The sequence below is a fragment of the Limulus polyphemus genome, unplaced genomic scaffold (genome assembly GCF_000517525.1).
Source record: "Limulus polyphemus unplaced genomic scaffold, Limulus_polyphemus-2.1.2 Scaffold3272, whole genome shotgun sequence".
Taxonomy (NCBI): domain Eukaryota; kingdom Metazoa; phylum Arthropoda; class Merostomata; order Xiphosura; family Limulidae; genus Limulus; species Limulus polyphemus.
This window is the reverse complement of record NW_013668882.1, coordinates 81,479-98,524: the sequence shown is the minus strand read 5'-3', so window position 1 is coordinate 98,524 and position 17,046 is coordinate 81,479. Positions and strand designations below refer to the sequence as shown.

Genomic DNA, 17,046 nt, shown 5'->3' with positions numbered 1-17,046 from the left:
TATATATATATAATATTAAATTAAAATAAATTAATATAACATTAAAATAATTTTAACAATCTTCATTCTAAAGTGCATTATTGTTGCTCCCATTATTAAACAATAAATACAGCAAAAATTTAATGTTAAACATAGTAAATTCACACATGAAAGTATGTTTTCTAGAATTAGGACATTAGAAGGTTGTCCTGTTAGTTTCTGTCTCATTTTTCTATAACACAGTTGTTGGAGTTACTGCTCTGCTACTTGTACTATAAAGATGTCTCACTACCAGATGGTGGTAACGAATGTTGTCCACTGTCTGTTCCCTCCAGCATAGCAATTCGTTGTTTTAACATTCTCATCTGAAATATCACCACCACAAAATTCCTTCACTAAGTACTAGTAAATGGTCTTAATTCCAATATTATAAGTATCAGAATTTGTTATTTGGGAATTATAAAATATCATAACTTCTTAGGGACACGACTGTTCTAACAAACCAGCCTCACAAATTGGTTGCAGAATATATTTGTCAGTAACAGACATACGAAAAATCCTCAACTTTTTGTCTTTTGGTCATTTTTTAGATAATGTGTTTTTAGAAAATGATGCTACAAAGTGCTTTATATGAGATAATTATTATACTAGACCAAGTTTGTTAATTCCATGTGTAAATTTTTGCCACTTAACACTAAGTTAAAACGTGTGCAACTAATAATAAATATAACATTAGGGTGTAGTAACAAAGGTATCTAAATGAAACTAGCTTACCAAAAAGTGAAAATTTTGTGAAAGGTAATTATCTGATTATAATATTATTGTTGCAAAAACAAGTTACAAAATAATACATCAGCCAAAATAAAGAACACAAAAACTCGCAATTAAAATTATAAAAGCATAAAAGGGCTTACTGGTCAGTAGATAAAGTGAAACAGTGTACTGTTCTGATTTTGATAAATAATAAAAAAATAAACCTTACTTTTTTCCATTTGAAAAAGATTATGCAAGAGCTAATATGTAAAAATAATGGTACCATGGTAAAATTATAAATGTATAGGGCAAGGGAGGTTAGGTTTGCATTTTCATAGTTATTAAGTACACCATTCATAAAATCAGTTGAAGAAAAGTGCACTTGAGATATTTCAATACATTTTAACAGGCCCCTCACGATCCAGTGGGGGAGATTTTTGTTGAAAAAAAAATAAATACCCAATCCAGTTTTTCTTAATGTGAACTGAAATGTTTTGGATATATTTATTGGCTAAAAAGAAGGCATTTCCTACATTCTTTTAGGACTGGGACTGGGAAAGTGATTTGGAGTGGTAAGGTGACTAAAATCCATCAGCACATCATGAATTTAACAGCCAACAACAAGAAACATGTCTCCAAATGACATGCAGAGGTATTCAGGAACTGTTTAGAACCACCTTGGTAGATTCGATGACGAGAAACCCACTTTGAGATTAATAATGGCTAGAGACGGCTTAAATGGGCAATGAAGAAAAACTTTAATATAAGTTTAACATAACAGAAAATGTACAACATTTCGACAAGGTTTTGTCATCATCAACATTTGCTGTTATGTTAAACTTATATTAAAGTTTTTCTTCATTGCCCATTTAAGCCTTCTCCAGCCATTATTCACCTTGGTAGATATTGTGCAGTCAAGCTGAGTACAATATTATGCCTGTAGCTGCTTTCAAAGTTTTCTTGTCTGCTCATCCTGCTGCTGAATATCGTGATGCCTCGACCTTCCCTACCAAATCGCGGGTGAAATCAGAAGCAGAAGCATAAAAGGTTGGCAATTGCTTAATTAATGATGTTAAGAATGTAGCTTTATTGATATATACTGAATTTAATACCAGCAGGTAGACCTTAATACTAGCTAGTATGGAGACTTGAGGATGATGTATTTCACTTAAAAATTTATCATTTAACAATGAGCAATAACAATTTCATAGTGAGTAGTTTATGTTTAATTTTGTACATATTGGAGGGGTGATGGATAAAATATATAAGAGAAGATGCATAGAAAAAAAATGTATCACGTATCCAAAACCACCCTCTTTGGAAGTTTTCGGGTTGAACTTACTTTTAATATTCAACAAATTGTAGTGTAAAGACATCCCTTGACTCTTGAGGGATGCATTAAAATTTTGTCTAATAAGTGGATCATTTGTTTTATGAAACTCACTACTAAAACACTCAGTATGTTTAAATGCTGCTTAGAACATCTTGAACTCAAAGAAAGTAAAGTGAATAAAATAAATAAGATAATAAGTATGACTATTAAACAAGTTTTCATACACAGATCAACTTAAAACATTCATTATGGCAACTTCTACTTACTTATAATTAATTAAGTTACTTTTAACAGCACTTACACAACCAAGGTTGAAGGTATAAATGTAGCTCCCTATTACAAACATTTGTTGGGAGCAGGCATGAAGCTTTTCTCAAATTCATAGCTCTCAAACCATTATAGTGGCTCAAGTTCACTGCTGAGATTTCTGTCATTTGAACACATGAGCTCATGTAATTCAGTAGTTCTCCTATGAATTTCAGTATGCTTCACTTACTTTGAATAAACTTTCATTCTGTATGGTAGTTAATATGTACATCTGTTTATCATAAATCTCCTGAGATACAATATATAACTAGTTTTCACTCTGACCATTGTAGAAATACACCAAATAGACATTTAACTCTTAAACTCCTTGGCATATCAATTTGATGTGCAAGCTGTTATATAGTTTGTTTTATTGGAAAAAACAAAACAAAAAACTTCTCGATGAAATAGTTTAAAACTTGAATTCTCTATAGATTATGTAGCTTCTGAAAAATCTTATTTTTCATATGTGATATTTATAGAAATTCACAGCCTTGAGATATCATGAAAAATTTCATTTTGATATGCTTAACCTATTTGTAGATTTAAATCACTGATTTTTATATCTTCCTACATTCTTATGACAATTTCTGATAGTTTTTATTTTATAAAACTGCAAGTTTTATCTTTTTTTTTAATTTGAAAAATTAAAACACTGTCTTTCACTGTTTCACTGTCTTTGTGATCATTAATTTACAATAAAAGTCAATTTTTTACCTACCACAATTATAAGCAAATCAACTATTTTACAGTTGTAAATGAGAAAATTTCATTTGATATATGCAATAAGTTTATAATTCATTTTATATGCACTTATATTTATTTTTCAATTTCTTTTAAGTGTTTTCACTTGCCCAATCAAGCATTACTTGAGCCAGTAAGCCCTAATATAAGCATGACTTACAGCAGCCTTGCTGGTAAAATGAAACTTGATATGTCGAGTGCAAAGTGATCTAACTAAGCCTAACAATTTTCTATCTCGTCCTTTTCCACAAAATATTTTTATTTTTCAATAATACTTAACCATTACAATTCAAATGAAGTGTAAAATAATAAAATAAGCTTTTCACACTTGTTAAAGAAAAAATTTGGAGTACGAGTTGTGGCAGAAGTTGTTCACAAACATCTTTTATAAACAACATACATCAAGTTAAGCTTTCATCACTTTATTATGATTTCTAAATGTGTACCCTCTGAACTGGAAGCCATATTGGCTTATACAGATAAAAATAACACCAAATGATCTATAATTACATACTTAGACCACTAATCTATAGCTCAAAATTGAGGATTGTTGATTACATCATATCATAGCAAATGAGGCTGGGAAACTGTGATTGGCTAAAATCAATAAAACTACATTTGCACTGAATCAAATTGGTGCTATTTTATTCAACACTATTTTGATTTTTCTCCTTGGAGACTATGATTATGATAAACAAAAAATCCCGGTAATTCACAAACACTAAGGTTTTTCATTTGGAAAATATTGAAATCAAACAAAAAACAAAATTTAACATTTTAAAAATGTTTTATATAAAAATTTAGATAAATAAAATTATTCACAATAAACACATTTAAACCCTGAAATATTTTCTTATAAAATGTGTGAAGAAACAACTTAAAGTTTATTTTTTATAAACTGATCAATTTATAGTGAAAGTTTGCCCTCAAGCAAGGAGTGCACACTCTGCTGGGGGCCAAAGATTTAATGTAGCAATGTACTTTTTTTTTTAAACTCTGATGACTTTTATGTAAACATGGCCATCTTCCGTGATAATCAGTTGAATCTCTTAATAGCAGCACTTGTCAAAAATCAAACTTATCCAACACACACTTCCTTACAATTATGAAATTGATGAAGTGGGAGAAAACCCATTATTTAAATTTATTCTTGTTTAGTTTTTTCCATACGTCTTTCATAGTTAATTCTATTGCTTCTTTCCTAATACACTTTCTATTATTTTCTGTTTTTAATTGACAGAATAATCATCTTATTAAATACATAAGGTATATATATATAAATTGCCATGTTTGAGAATATAGAATATCATTACAGGATTTTTAACTACCTGAGCATTATGCCTTTCTGACAGTACTGTCATCTGTTGTTCTAGCTTTTTAATCCGTGCTTGATTTTTCTTCTTTGCTTTTTCGAAAGCCATCACCAAGGCACTGCCACAAAAACAATGACTAAATAAAAACTTTAAGACTATCAAATACATTCTCAAAATTGTAAGTTATGCATTATGTTTACCATTATATACACAAATGATTTTCTTTCTGGCTTAATCAAGACTATCAAATACATTCTCAAAATTGTAAGTTATGCATTATGTTTACCATTATATACACAAATGATTTTCTTTCTGGCTTAATCAACCACGACACTAATATATTTCATAACACTAAGTTAGAAAATTCTTATCTATAACAATGATTTTGTCTAATCTGTTGATATATAATCAAAGCATTTTTTTATTTAACTATTACATTTATATATTTAATTTTAATAAACAATCTCTAACTTAACCAGGGCACATTTACTAAACCACTCTCAGCCAGTTAAATCTTGGATTTTGTTGTATTTCCTGCATATCTGTCAAAATGCAGCTTAGTTCATGTCAATTCAAAAGCTAACAAGGAAATAAGGTAAGCCTGAAGATTAAAACGGAGCAATAATTTACAAAAAACCAACAATAAGTTACAATTTATCCTTGTAATTAACTGTTTGATGTTGCTGTTGTTTTTGTAATTAGGCACAAAGCTACACAATGGGCTATCCGTGCTCTGCCCCCCACGGGTATCGAAACCCGGATTCTAGCGTTGTAAGTCCGCAGACATACTGCTGTGCTACTGTGGGGCTAACTGTTTGTAAAGATAATCTAAACAAATAAGTTCCTATACATTTACTTTTTTTTTAAGATAAAATAACATAAACAAGCTTCTGTAACATCCATATGTAAAACCTACAACAAATTTACAAATTACACAGGACATACTATACTTTACAATAACTTTGAAACTAATCTACAAATGTTTGGTTAAGTTTGATCTCTAAACATAAAATTCAAGTAAAATAATTAAAAACAGTTTTTTTATTGTGTGTTTCGTATTTCTACTGTGCATAATATTAGCTTTCAGTATTCAAGGTTTAATAGAAAATACTGACCTATTTGCTCTCTTCAGGTCATTGACAAACTCTACTGACTGCTGAACACGAAGTTCAGAGTTTTTTGTCACCTTTTCCATAGTACTCACAAGTTCTTGGATTCTAGTTTTTAGTTTCTTTTCTCTCTGAAGTGCCTCAGTCAATTCTTCAGATTCTTCTCGGCCTGACATTCCTCCTCCAGATTTCTAAGACATCAGTAATGTTTTCTGAGTTTCAAAAGTTGCTTGGTAATTCTATGTTTACTAGCTTTCAACTCAACTACAACCTATATGATTGTTTATATTTGTTATTCCCAATCAAGAGCAACCTAGAACCACAACTTAAATAATTGATGACATATTTTTAACTTCTGAACTTTGTGAAGCTTTCACCCTTAACAATATCAACTGTTTTAAATATCTAATATCTGATCCTTAAATTTTGTTGTTGTTAAGTCAATTGGGTATCTGTGCTGTGCCCTCCATGGGTAAAGCATTATAAGCCTTCAGACTTATAATCGGGGGGGGGGGGGGATGATCCTTAGAAAAACATGTTTCACTCTTGATTCTCAGACATATTGAATCAGCAATATATTAAACTTATATTTAAATTGAATACAGCAATACTTCAGTCATTGTCAGTATGTATCAATACTATAACTGTTTGAATACCTTAACCTCTGAACCTCACTTTCTTCTTCTAAAGCAACATCAGTAACTCCTAATTGTTTAAGTTATTAAACTTCTGATGTCTAGTGAAAACCAAAGTAGCTACATGTATAAAGTTATGTAAACAGTGTTAGCTCACAAAGCAGGAGTATGAAGTTAAGTGTAAATTAAAAAAAAAGAAATTCTATGTATTTTTTTATCCCTACATAATTTCTAAACCCATAATTAAAACAATTAATGCAAATCAATTACATCGGTAAACACTGTCTCACAGTATACATTACCCTTTGAAATATATCACCTCAAGATAGAGAAAATTAATTTAATACTGCTCAATAGCCATGATACAGCTGCATTCATCAGTTATTCTGAGCATTGTAAGGTTGGATGTAGCAACTGGCCTACAACTGGTACTTAGTAAGTCTGAAGCTCAATGTACCTATACATCAGATGGAGCATTACTGAAATTCAGTAGTATTCTTGATTTTCAATGTCACATATTATTTGATCTTCATGCATATTAACCTCATTAACACTAATAATTCTGCGACTGTTTCAGCTAATTACTTTCTTATCAATTTGGTACTGAAATGAAACTAAGTAATGGGATAGGTATGCTCAATAACAGGAGGTCCATTAATATATTTATTACAAAGTAGTATTGAAACATTGAGTAACTGAGTTTGACAAAGAAAGATATTGTACATAATGTAATAATACAAGTGAACAATCTTTATTAATTCATAAACACAAATGTAATGTGTGTTGTTGCTTTACAGACATGGGATAGTCTCTTCTACTGCATCAGGTATTTTCCTTTTAAGACTGGTTACATCAAGATCATCTACCAGTCTGTAAAAATTCTACATTTGTTAGATCACAGGTAATATTAGATTACCCAGAACAATTAGCTCTATATATGTGACTAATCATTCTTGCTCAGACATAAGGGAGGCCACAGCCTTGGGATACCACCTGAATTCCCATTGAAGGACAACATTGTCTACATTCCTGCACAACATGCATCATTATAGCCCAACTACTCATGGGCAGAACAACTGTAACCACAAAAGAACGACAAGGAACAAATTCAGCTAGAAATATATAAACTTAATGACTTTCTTGACAATGTGAAAACTACACATACTCATCATAAGCAATAAATTCAGAATAATACTATATTAATATATGAAGGTAAAAATACATGGTGCATACATATAACACATCATCAGTAAAACTGAACTCACTTGAAATGATCAACTCTGAACTTTCAATACCAGGTAACCATTTAGCTGGTCTAAATATCTAGTCTACTAACCTGAGCTTCTCTCAGCTTCTCAACAATCTGTTCCTGTTCTTTAAGTTCAGTTCTCAGATGTTCAATATGTACAAGATAAGCCTGCTCCTGAGCTTCTTGACTTGAAAGCCTCAACTCAAGTGATCCTTTTTCTTTTTCTAGTAGGTAGACCTGGGCCTTAAGTTCTGCCTTTTCTTCCTATTAGTTATCATATATATTTAAGCCTAAAGCTGTTGTAACAGGAAGATGAAATACAACTGATGATCAAATAAATAATATCCTTCATTACTGCAATTCTTTAAAATCAATTAATTACATATACATACTAATAACTCATTAGAACCTAAATACAACAAATAAAAATAAACATGTTCTATTCATAGAATTATGCAACATTTAGTAATGTTTCTAGCTGCAGCTTAGTGGCTCATAGAATGGCTCTGAGGTTTTTTGTTTTTCCAAGTACAAACTTTTAGCTCATAGCTTCATCATTTTTTAACCGATTTGAGATCTAATTACAGTTTTGGACTCAGGAGGTCAAATCCTTTTGTAGAAACTTTTAGCTCATAGCTTCATCATTTTTTAACCGATTTGAGATCTAATTACAGTTTTGGACTCAGGAGGTCAGATCCTTTCAATTGATGTATTTGATCATGCCCAAAGTCTCAGACTAATTTACTCTAATCCTGCCAAAAATAATTTCAATTTGAAGGTAAGCTGGTATAGATCCTGATGAGTAATAAAATTGAAATGGGTATGCATACACCTCACACTTGGTTTTGCTGGAACAAACTATAGCTCAGTCAAAGATTATTAAATTTCTACGAAACTTGGTGGACACGTGTAGAATATCATTCCTCATTATCCTGCCAAAAATTCTCCGTGTCCCTTGATAACAATGGACATTTGGACACATTTTCATATTTTTTGACAGCCAAATATCATCAATGCTGCATGGAAGAGATATGCGCTCTACTGAGTGCCCCTCTAGTTCTCCACTGCTATGAAGCCATTTTGCTGAACACCAAAACTCATTAGGTCAATTGGTATTTGATATAGTTTTAATTGAAAAAACAGTAAGTTGATTAAGAAATAACAAGTTAATTGTAATATCAAAGCTGACAAATAATGACTCTTTTCATGGAAATAGGTGAATAAGGTATCACACCTGTTACCCTAAAAATGATCAAGTTTTGTCATGTTAGAAGGCATGAAGTTTTGTAAATAGCAGTCACATTTTTTTTAACTAACGCTTTGTGTTTTGTAACACAGATGACCTAATCAACTCTGGTATTGAGCAAATGAACTCAAACATATAACAAACAAGTTCTTGTTCAATTATTCCTAGGCACTATACTTATATCAGGTAAAAATGACATGATTAAAAGTATCAATCTTTTTGCATTATCTTATAATTTGAAACCCTAGGTGTGCTATTACAATTAGTTATCAAGTAATAATCAAAAAATTAAGCAATTTTAGCAAATGAGGCATTTCACATGAATACAGACAAAATTTTATCAAAACTTAACCAGTCAGGTGACCTAAAACCATCTGTTTATAACACTAAATATGTTTCATATATTTGTTTTAAGGAAAGTAACAGGGTTATGAAATTAAGTAAGTGGAAAAATGAGCTCTAAAGAAAATACAACGAAATTATCCAGTGTTGAAGCATTTCTATAGAATGTTATAAATAGCTGACATAAAATAAACAGCTGCACAGAGATGTACTAAAACACTAATAAATAGAGATAATTAATTATGACTCAAGATATAGCTAGTATTATGATGCTAAAATATCACAAACACTCACAATTTAATTTAGATACTGTTTGGGTAATTCTTCCATTCATGTATATGTCCCAATTTCCTTGTATTCAAAGTAACAGTACAATAACATTTCCTGTACTATTTTTCTTTTAAAAAGAATAATGCACCACAAATTTGATGATGAGAAACCCACTTTTTATAAAATGAGGTTTTAAGATAGCTGGAATGGGTAATGAAGGAAACTTTGTTACAAATGTACAACGTTTTGATAATCTTACATCACCATCAGATACAAACTGTAAATTTGTAATAAAGTTTCTTTCACTACCAATTCAAACTGTCTCCAAACTTTATTATACTCTGAAATCTGTTACTGCTGTTTGAAAGGCAGAGTTAGCAGATGGTATTCGCTTGGCAAGTTATTAACTTTCATCAACTTTCAAGCACAACTTTTAAAAGTTAACTCTCTGTTGTTTGTGATGCTTGTTTTTATCTTGTGTAAGGGTGATGAATCAGATGTTGAATGACCTGGTAATAAGTTTAATATGAGAGGAACCTTCTTTCATGAACTCTGAACATTAGTTTAAAGTATTTTCCAGCCTTATGCAAGTTCAGTTATTTCATTTTAGTCCTTTGAGGTTTGGGGAACCAATATTATACCCTGAACTGTATTTATTACCACTGAATTATGAAATTGTCTGGAAAACAATAATAAAAGTTATACCTTGATTGCCATGAGTTCTTGCATCAAAACAGCATTTTCCAAATCCAGCTTTTGTGAATCCAATGACATTGAAGGCTCACGACAACTAGAGTCAATATGAACACTTTCCAGTTCCACAACAGTTGTCTTCACTGCTACCCGCTCAGTCCTCATCTGGTGAATGTAATCCCGCAGTCGTTGTTCATCAACTTTTGTAAACTCTCCATCGTTGCTACTGGATGTTGAGCTCATGCTAATAAACATAGGTAAAATTCCAAAGTAACTTTCTTTTAACCTTCTGGATACAGGTGGGTCAAAGTACACGTCATTTAATTAAACTACTTTATTATCAATGTATGTCAATAAGTTTGGCATGATAATGTATAGTTCAAATTTTTACATGATCTAAGATTTAATGTCTTAATTTCAAAAAAAAATATTTATACAAATCCTCAGTCTTAAACTGTGTTATATGATGTATCTGACTCTGATTTCCCCATTTTAGTTTTTTTTTATATACCCTTATATGTATTTCACACCATCTAATAAGTTACACATATACACACACACACACTATAGGTATTGCCAACCCAGCATATAAAATTTGAACGTCCATATCTTTGTGCTTTACTACAATATTTCTGTCACACCTACATAACGTACTCTCTTATTTCTCTCTCTGCCTTTCAAGCCATGTCTACAATTCTCATTTACTAAATAAAAAAAATTCACGTAACCAGCTCCAGCTAATTGCATTATATGATTGTAACCTGACCAACTGTTTACATTAAGTTCTCCAATTGTGATTAATAAACTGTCATACCATTAGATAGGGGCTAACGGGCATTGTAAAGTAACAGATTCAAAAGTATGCAGATGAGATAGGTTTAAAAAACTGAGGCTGTTTTAGAATGATCATCTGTTATGACCTGCAATCATTCTAGATAAAAAAATATTAATTTTATTTAATAATTTTCAAAATTTTGTTTCTCTGTCTTTGCTACAATTTTGTTAGTGTAAAAAAAAAGGAGATAAAGTAGAACTAAAAGATGAAGCAAAAAATTTTACTGAAAAAACATTTGTGTAGAAAATTTTAGGGGTTATGCAAATGAATTATGAAAATTGTAGGATGAAAAGTATTTTTATGCTTAACATTAAAATCAACTTTCACTCAAACTGACTCAGTAAAGGCTTCCTAAATTCAGACAAATCTTCAGCAAAAGTATATTACTTTATTAAAAAAATCAGATTTTTTGTGTACAACAGGCTGTAATATTTACTAAAAGCTTACCAACTTTCATCAAGATATACTTAGTACAGTCTGAGTTATAGTATGTATAATTTTATGGTTATATAGGGGTTATAAGGTCAGCCAAAATGATTGAGCTCATACACAGAATGTGAAGAGGCAAACTTTGACTAATATTACTTGAATTTAATCTGTTCCTTAAGTACATACTAAATTATTTTACCAATTAGATTGTACAAATATACATCATTATCTGTTCATGAATAACTTATGTCTCTAATGTGTATTCCTACATGGTGCTATGACCACACCAGTAGGGTGATTATGAGAGTATTTGTGTATTTCTCACTGACATTGTTTGTGCAATTTGTACTCGTGTTTCCTGATGGTGCGGAGAATTGTTATTCTGCAAATGTTTTACCTAGTAGTACGAATTCAGCCAAAAATGACTTCCCATGGTTATCTTGCCTGTCAGCGTGTTTACGACAAGAAACTTCTTCATACGGGGTTTTTTCCTCTGTATGCTTAAGACAGATTTCTTTCCTTAAATTTCTAAGTACCAGTGTGACTATGAAAAAAAAACTTATTCTATTATTCTACAGGTTTCTTACATGACAGCATGAATGAGAGAGAGAAAACATTTGTCTTTAGATTTCCACCAGCTGACTAGCAATGTAAGAAACCCACAGAAAGAAGTTACCTTCTATATTTAACTCGTATTACCAAGTAAGAAACCCACAGAAAGAAGTTTCCTTCCATATTCAACTCATATTACCACATAAGAAACCCACAGAAAGAAGTTTCCTTCCATATTCAACTCATATTACCACATAAGAAACCCACAGAAAGAAGTGTCCTTCCATATTCAACTTGTATTACCACATAAGAAACCCACAGAAAGAAGTTTCCTACCATAAACAACTCGTATTACCACGTAAGAAACCCACAGAAAGAAGTTTCTTCTTATATTCAAACTTACATTTTCTGTTATAGTAACTCTGTTAGATAAGAATACTATAGAATGAAATGTCATTGTCCAACTATTGTGTACAAAACCCATCGAAAGAATACATTTTCATATTCACACTACTTGTTATTTCAAAGAAATAAATTTCATTCCGTAAGAAACCCACAGAAAGAAGTTTACTTCCATATTCAACTCATATTACCACTATTACCACATAAGAAACCCACAGAAAGAAGTTTCCTTCCATATTCAACTCATATTACCACTGAGTTGAATATGGAAGGAAACTTCTTTCTGTGTGTTTCTTATGTGGTAATATGAGTTGAATATGGAAGTAAACTTCTTTCTGTGGGTTTCTTATGTGGTAATACGAGTTGAATATGGAAGGAAACTTCTTTCTGTGGGTTTCTTAGGTGGTAATACGAGTTGAATATGGAAGGAAACTTCTTTCTGTGGGTTTCTTATTTGGTAATATAAGTTGAATATGGAAGGAAACTTCTTTCTGTGGATTTTTTACATGGTAATTTGAGTTGAATATGAAGGAAATTTCTGTATTTGGGTGTCTTACTGAGTAACGCCAGTTGAATATACGAGGAAAACTTTTTATATTGGTCTCTTCCCTAATAATAAGTGTGGCTCTTACCTAGTAATGTGAGTTGAACATGAGAATAAACTTCTTTGTACTGAACCCTTACCTAATAATATGAGATGAATAAGCAGAGGAACTTCTTTATAGTGGGTTCTGCCTAGCAATGGGAGGGGTCTCTTACCTATTAATGTGAGTTGAATATCAAATGAAACTTCCTGACTCCTACCTATCCTAGAATTTGTAAGGAATAGGATTTAGTTCCAAAACATAAACTCATGACAACAATGATTCTTTGATTCAAACCACAATTCACAACTTAGCATTGGCTTTAAATGTCAAGCTGAGGTTTAAAACCCCTCAAGTCATTAGATTTCATTATTTTTCTCCTTTCCTTCAATAAATCTTGGTAAGCAGTAATTTGGCTTGAAAGCTATCTGTCCTTTTAAGTGAGGTTAGGTCTTCACATGGTCTCGAAGCATAACATACCCACATGTTCCATATTCAATTTTATGTGCACAGAGAGAGCAAATTGCTTTCCCAGGAAGACAACATTTCAAGTATGCTCAGAAAGAACTGTTCATACTTCATCTTTTGCAGTGTTCATTGTCACGCCTTTTGTAACCATTTCCCAATGAAATTTATTTTTCACTGATACATCAATGTTCTTGGTCACTGAATCTGAACATTCTTAAACAGCCATTCTGATTACTCTTTCCAGCTAAACTTGACATTATAATTTTTAGGTACATATTTTTAGGATATTAGGAAATATTTTATTAATTCACCATTTTATATTCCTCCGAGCGTTTTTAAGACATATGGCATTGTACAAGATTAAAACAAGAAAATCCATGGAAAAGCCACATGTCTCACATAAAGTGAATGTGAAAGAAATATTCTTTCTATGAGTATCTTACCTAATAACAAAGAAAAAAAGTTCTTTATGAGTATCTTACCTAATAACAAGAAAAAACGTTCTTTCTATGAGTATCTTACCTAATAACAAGAAAAACGTTCTTTCTATGAGTATCTTACCTATTAGTGAGGAAACTTCTCTCTATGAGTCTATTACCTAGTAGTATGACTAGGAGGGGAACTTCTCTTTACGAGTCTCTTATCTAGTAGTATGACTGAGAAGGAACTTTTCATTATGGGTCTCTTACCTAGCAGTATGACTAGGAGAAGAAACTTTTCTTTATGGGTCTCTTACTTAGTAGTTTGAGGAAACTTTTATCTACGGGTCTCTTACCTAGCAGTATGACTATGAGTGGAAACTTCATCCCATGGGTTAAAGTTGCAACCAGTTGCAGAGCAGGTAATACTATAATTTCTATTCATCTTCTGGATAAAATTCCGTGCTACACTTTCTGCTGACCTTCGATTATCATTGGCTCTTTTAAGAAGTGTTGTAACTTCATTTTCATCATTATCCCCTGAGCCTTTTGCTAATATGATAGAAATTTCTAGATTAGTTGCAGTGTTTAAAGTCAAGGTAAAGTCAGGACTAATCATACAATTATCTTTTTATTTACTTTTTCTTCTACACAAACACTAACACTTGAACTTACCTAAATAAAACTAAATGACCGAAGACAAATTATACAGCAATCGCAATATACTACATAATTAATTATAGACTACAGACTTGGAAGGTTCTTTTTGTTTCAAATAAATCTCAATAAACAATTGAATAAAAAAAAGTTATTTTTTGTCTATAGCAATAATTATACCTAATAATATAGAAAAAAAACTGTTAAGACCATTTCACAAATAACCGTGCATCGTCCACAAACATTTAGAAATATATATATATACAATTGCCAAATTCATTTTTAAAACAAACAAAGTAACATTTCAAAATACACAGAAGCCATGTGGTAAAGTCTTCCTTAACACCACAAACATGGAGTTTATCAATGGAAAATACAGGAATTGTACTGATAGTTATTTTCTTTTTCATATTTTTATACTAATTATTTAAGTAGAAACATTTCTAACATCCTACATCATGAAAGTTTTTCTTCCTTTTTAGTTGTCAGTAATAAAAAATATTTCTTTGGCACAGATAATATGAAACTGACAGCAATATTTGGCAAGAAATAAAAAAAACATTTAACTTGGACTTTGCTGTGATATTATGGTTTACAATTTCTTTTCAAATATATTTTTAACTTTCTTGCAGTGCCATATTATGCAAGCATGTGTTAAATAATATTTTAACAGGAATATTTTCCTGCTTCTATTGATGCTCAAGAATTCTAAGTTTGTTGCATATGTAGGTCACATCTTTCATCATTAATACTTTTTTAGAAGCTTTTTGACCTTTCATGTACTGGTTTTGTTTATATACAAAAAAAGAAAACTTACATTTTGATATTTTATTTAATACTTTTAGTGCCATATAAAATCTTGCTTTATATAATGAATAACCTTTATATGAACATGTATTTTTCATATTAATATATCTGCATTCCTAAAAAGACCAAAGAACATTATGAGACACTAAAATACATCGTGCACTAGTCAAAGAGTTAATTTGTTGTTTGTTTCAAATATGTACATAAGTACATATCAAATTAAAAACAGGCTTAAGCATTTTTACAAATTTCTTCTAAGACACTTATTATTTATTTGTTTTTCTAAAATACAATTTTGGCTTAGAGATTTAGGAAAAACCATGCATCAACTCAAATCACAGAAGGTTAACTTTAAGAACTTTATACACTATTTATCTGTATGTTTTAATCAGATATTTCCTCATAAATATAGACTGGTTGAACTTTGAAAAGTTTGTACACTTTTGAAAACTTCAGAAGCAATGAACAGCTACTTAACAGATTATCATTTTCATCACTATTATATGTCACAAGTAAATTTTACTACACAAAACTCATTCAGTTACAGTGGTTACGATCACATAGGTATACTGGAATTAATACTCTTAAACTTATTTTTTCACATGCTTTCCTGGCAAGTCATTCATACAGGATATAGTGGTACCTGATGCATTAATAAACTTTTATTATTATAACATAACAATGTTTTGGGACAGCATGGGACCTATTGGTCAATCTCGGCTGTTCCATCCTCAAAACTAAATTAAGATAATTTTTATAAAAATCTTAAAGCCAAACCTTATCATTCATATACTTGTCAGGCTTTTTCTTAAATTTACTGCCTCTACAACATCTGAAGGCAACCATTCCAAAGTCCAATCACCCTGTTAGAAAAATGAAACTGTCTAAGCTGAAGATGATTCCTACCTTGCCAAAATTTATAATTGTGCCCCCTAGTCCTACTATTCTCACTGTTAAATATGAAAAAGATGATGCATCAACACTATCAATTCCATTTACAATCTCAAAAACCTCAATCAGATCCCCCCTAACTCTTTTCTTTTTTAATAAAAAACAATTTCAGAGATTTCAGCCTCTCCTCGTATGACAACCCCCTCCATCCCAGGCACCATTCTAGTAACCCTTCTCTGAACCATTTTCAACAATTAAATGTCTATCCTAAGGTAAGGAGCCCAAGACTGAACACAATATTCCAAATGTGGCCTAACCAGTGACCTGTACAATGAAATTATAACCTCTTTAGACTTATATTCAATATTTTGGTAGATACAACCTAAAATCCTATTTGCCCTACCACTAGCAACAGTACACTATTGGATGGTTTTAGAGACTGATCGACTATTACACCAAGATCCCTTTCCTTCACAACACTATTAAGGTTATTACCATCCAAATTATACTTATAATTCAATATATGATTCCCCACATACATTATCTTGCATTTATTATAATTAAAACCTATCTGCCATATATTTGACCAACTCACCATATGATCTAAATCCTTTTGTAAATCAGAAGCATCCTCTTCACAGCAAGCAACACCCAAGACCTTAATATAATCTGCAAATTTAGGTAATTTATTGACTATTCCTTCATTTATGTCATTGATGTGAATCAAAAAGAGCAAAGGTCCTAAGACTGAGCCCTCAGGTACTCCACTTGTGACATTAAACCAGTTTGATTGAATTCCATTTGTAACAACCCTCTGCTTTCTTTCATCCAGCCACTCTTCTATCCAATTTGTTAACTTATCCCCCAACACTTATAGAGATAATTTTTATTACAAGCCTTTTATGTGGCACCTTGTCAAATGCTTTCTGAAAATCTAGATACATTAAATCTACACCCTTACCCTCATCTACATAAGCAATAACTTTTCAAAGAATGTCAAAAGATTTGTAAGGCAAGATTTTCCTTTAGT

At 31.2% G+C, this 17,046-nt stretch overlaps 1 protein-coding gene across 4 annotated transcripts in view; it reads right to left on the bottom strand.

Moving 5' to 3' along the window:
- Positions 1–20: 20 nt before the first annotated feature.
- Positions 21–17,046, bottom strand: part of LOC106469040 (colorectal mutant cancer protein-like) — a 92,291-nt gene continuing 75,265 nt past the window's right edge. For 2 of the 4 annotated variants that reach the window (XM_022397437.1, XM_022397439.1), the window contains exons 11-16: positions 14,018–14,213; positions 9,985–10,216; positions 7,509–7,685; positions 5,544–5,728; positions 4,444–4,546; positions 22–344 (exon numbers count right to left, since the gene is read on the bottom strand). In XM_022397437.1, coding sequence (XP_022253145.1) covers positions 252–344; positions 4,444–4,546; positions 5,544–5,728; positions 7,509–7,685; positions 9,985–10,216; positions 14,018–14,213 — 986 coding nt within the window. In that variant the 3' untranslated portion in view covers positions 22–251. Of the gene's footprint in view, positions 345–4,443; positions 4,547–5,543; positions 5,729–7,508; positions 7,686–9,984; positions 10,217–14,017; positions 14,214–17,046 lie in introns of all 4 variants that reach the window. The other 2 variants (XM_022397438.1, XM_013929496.2) reach the window with 2 other exon arrangements.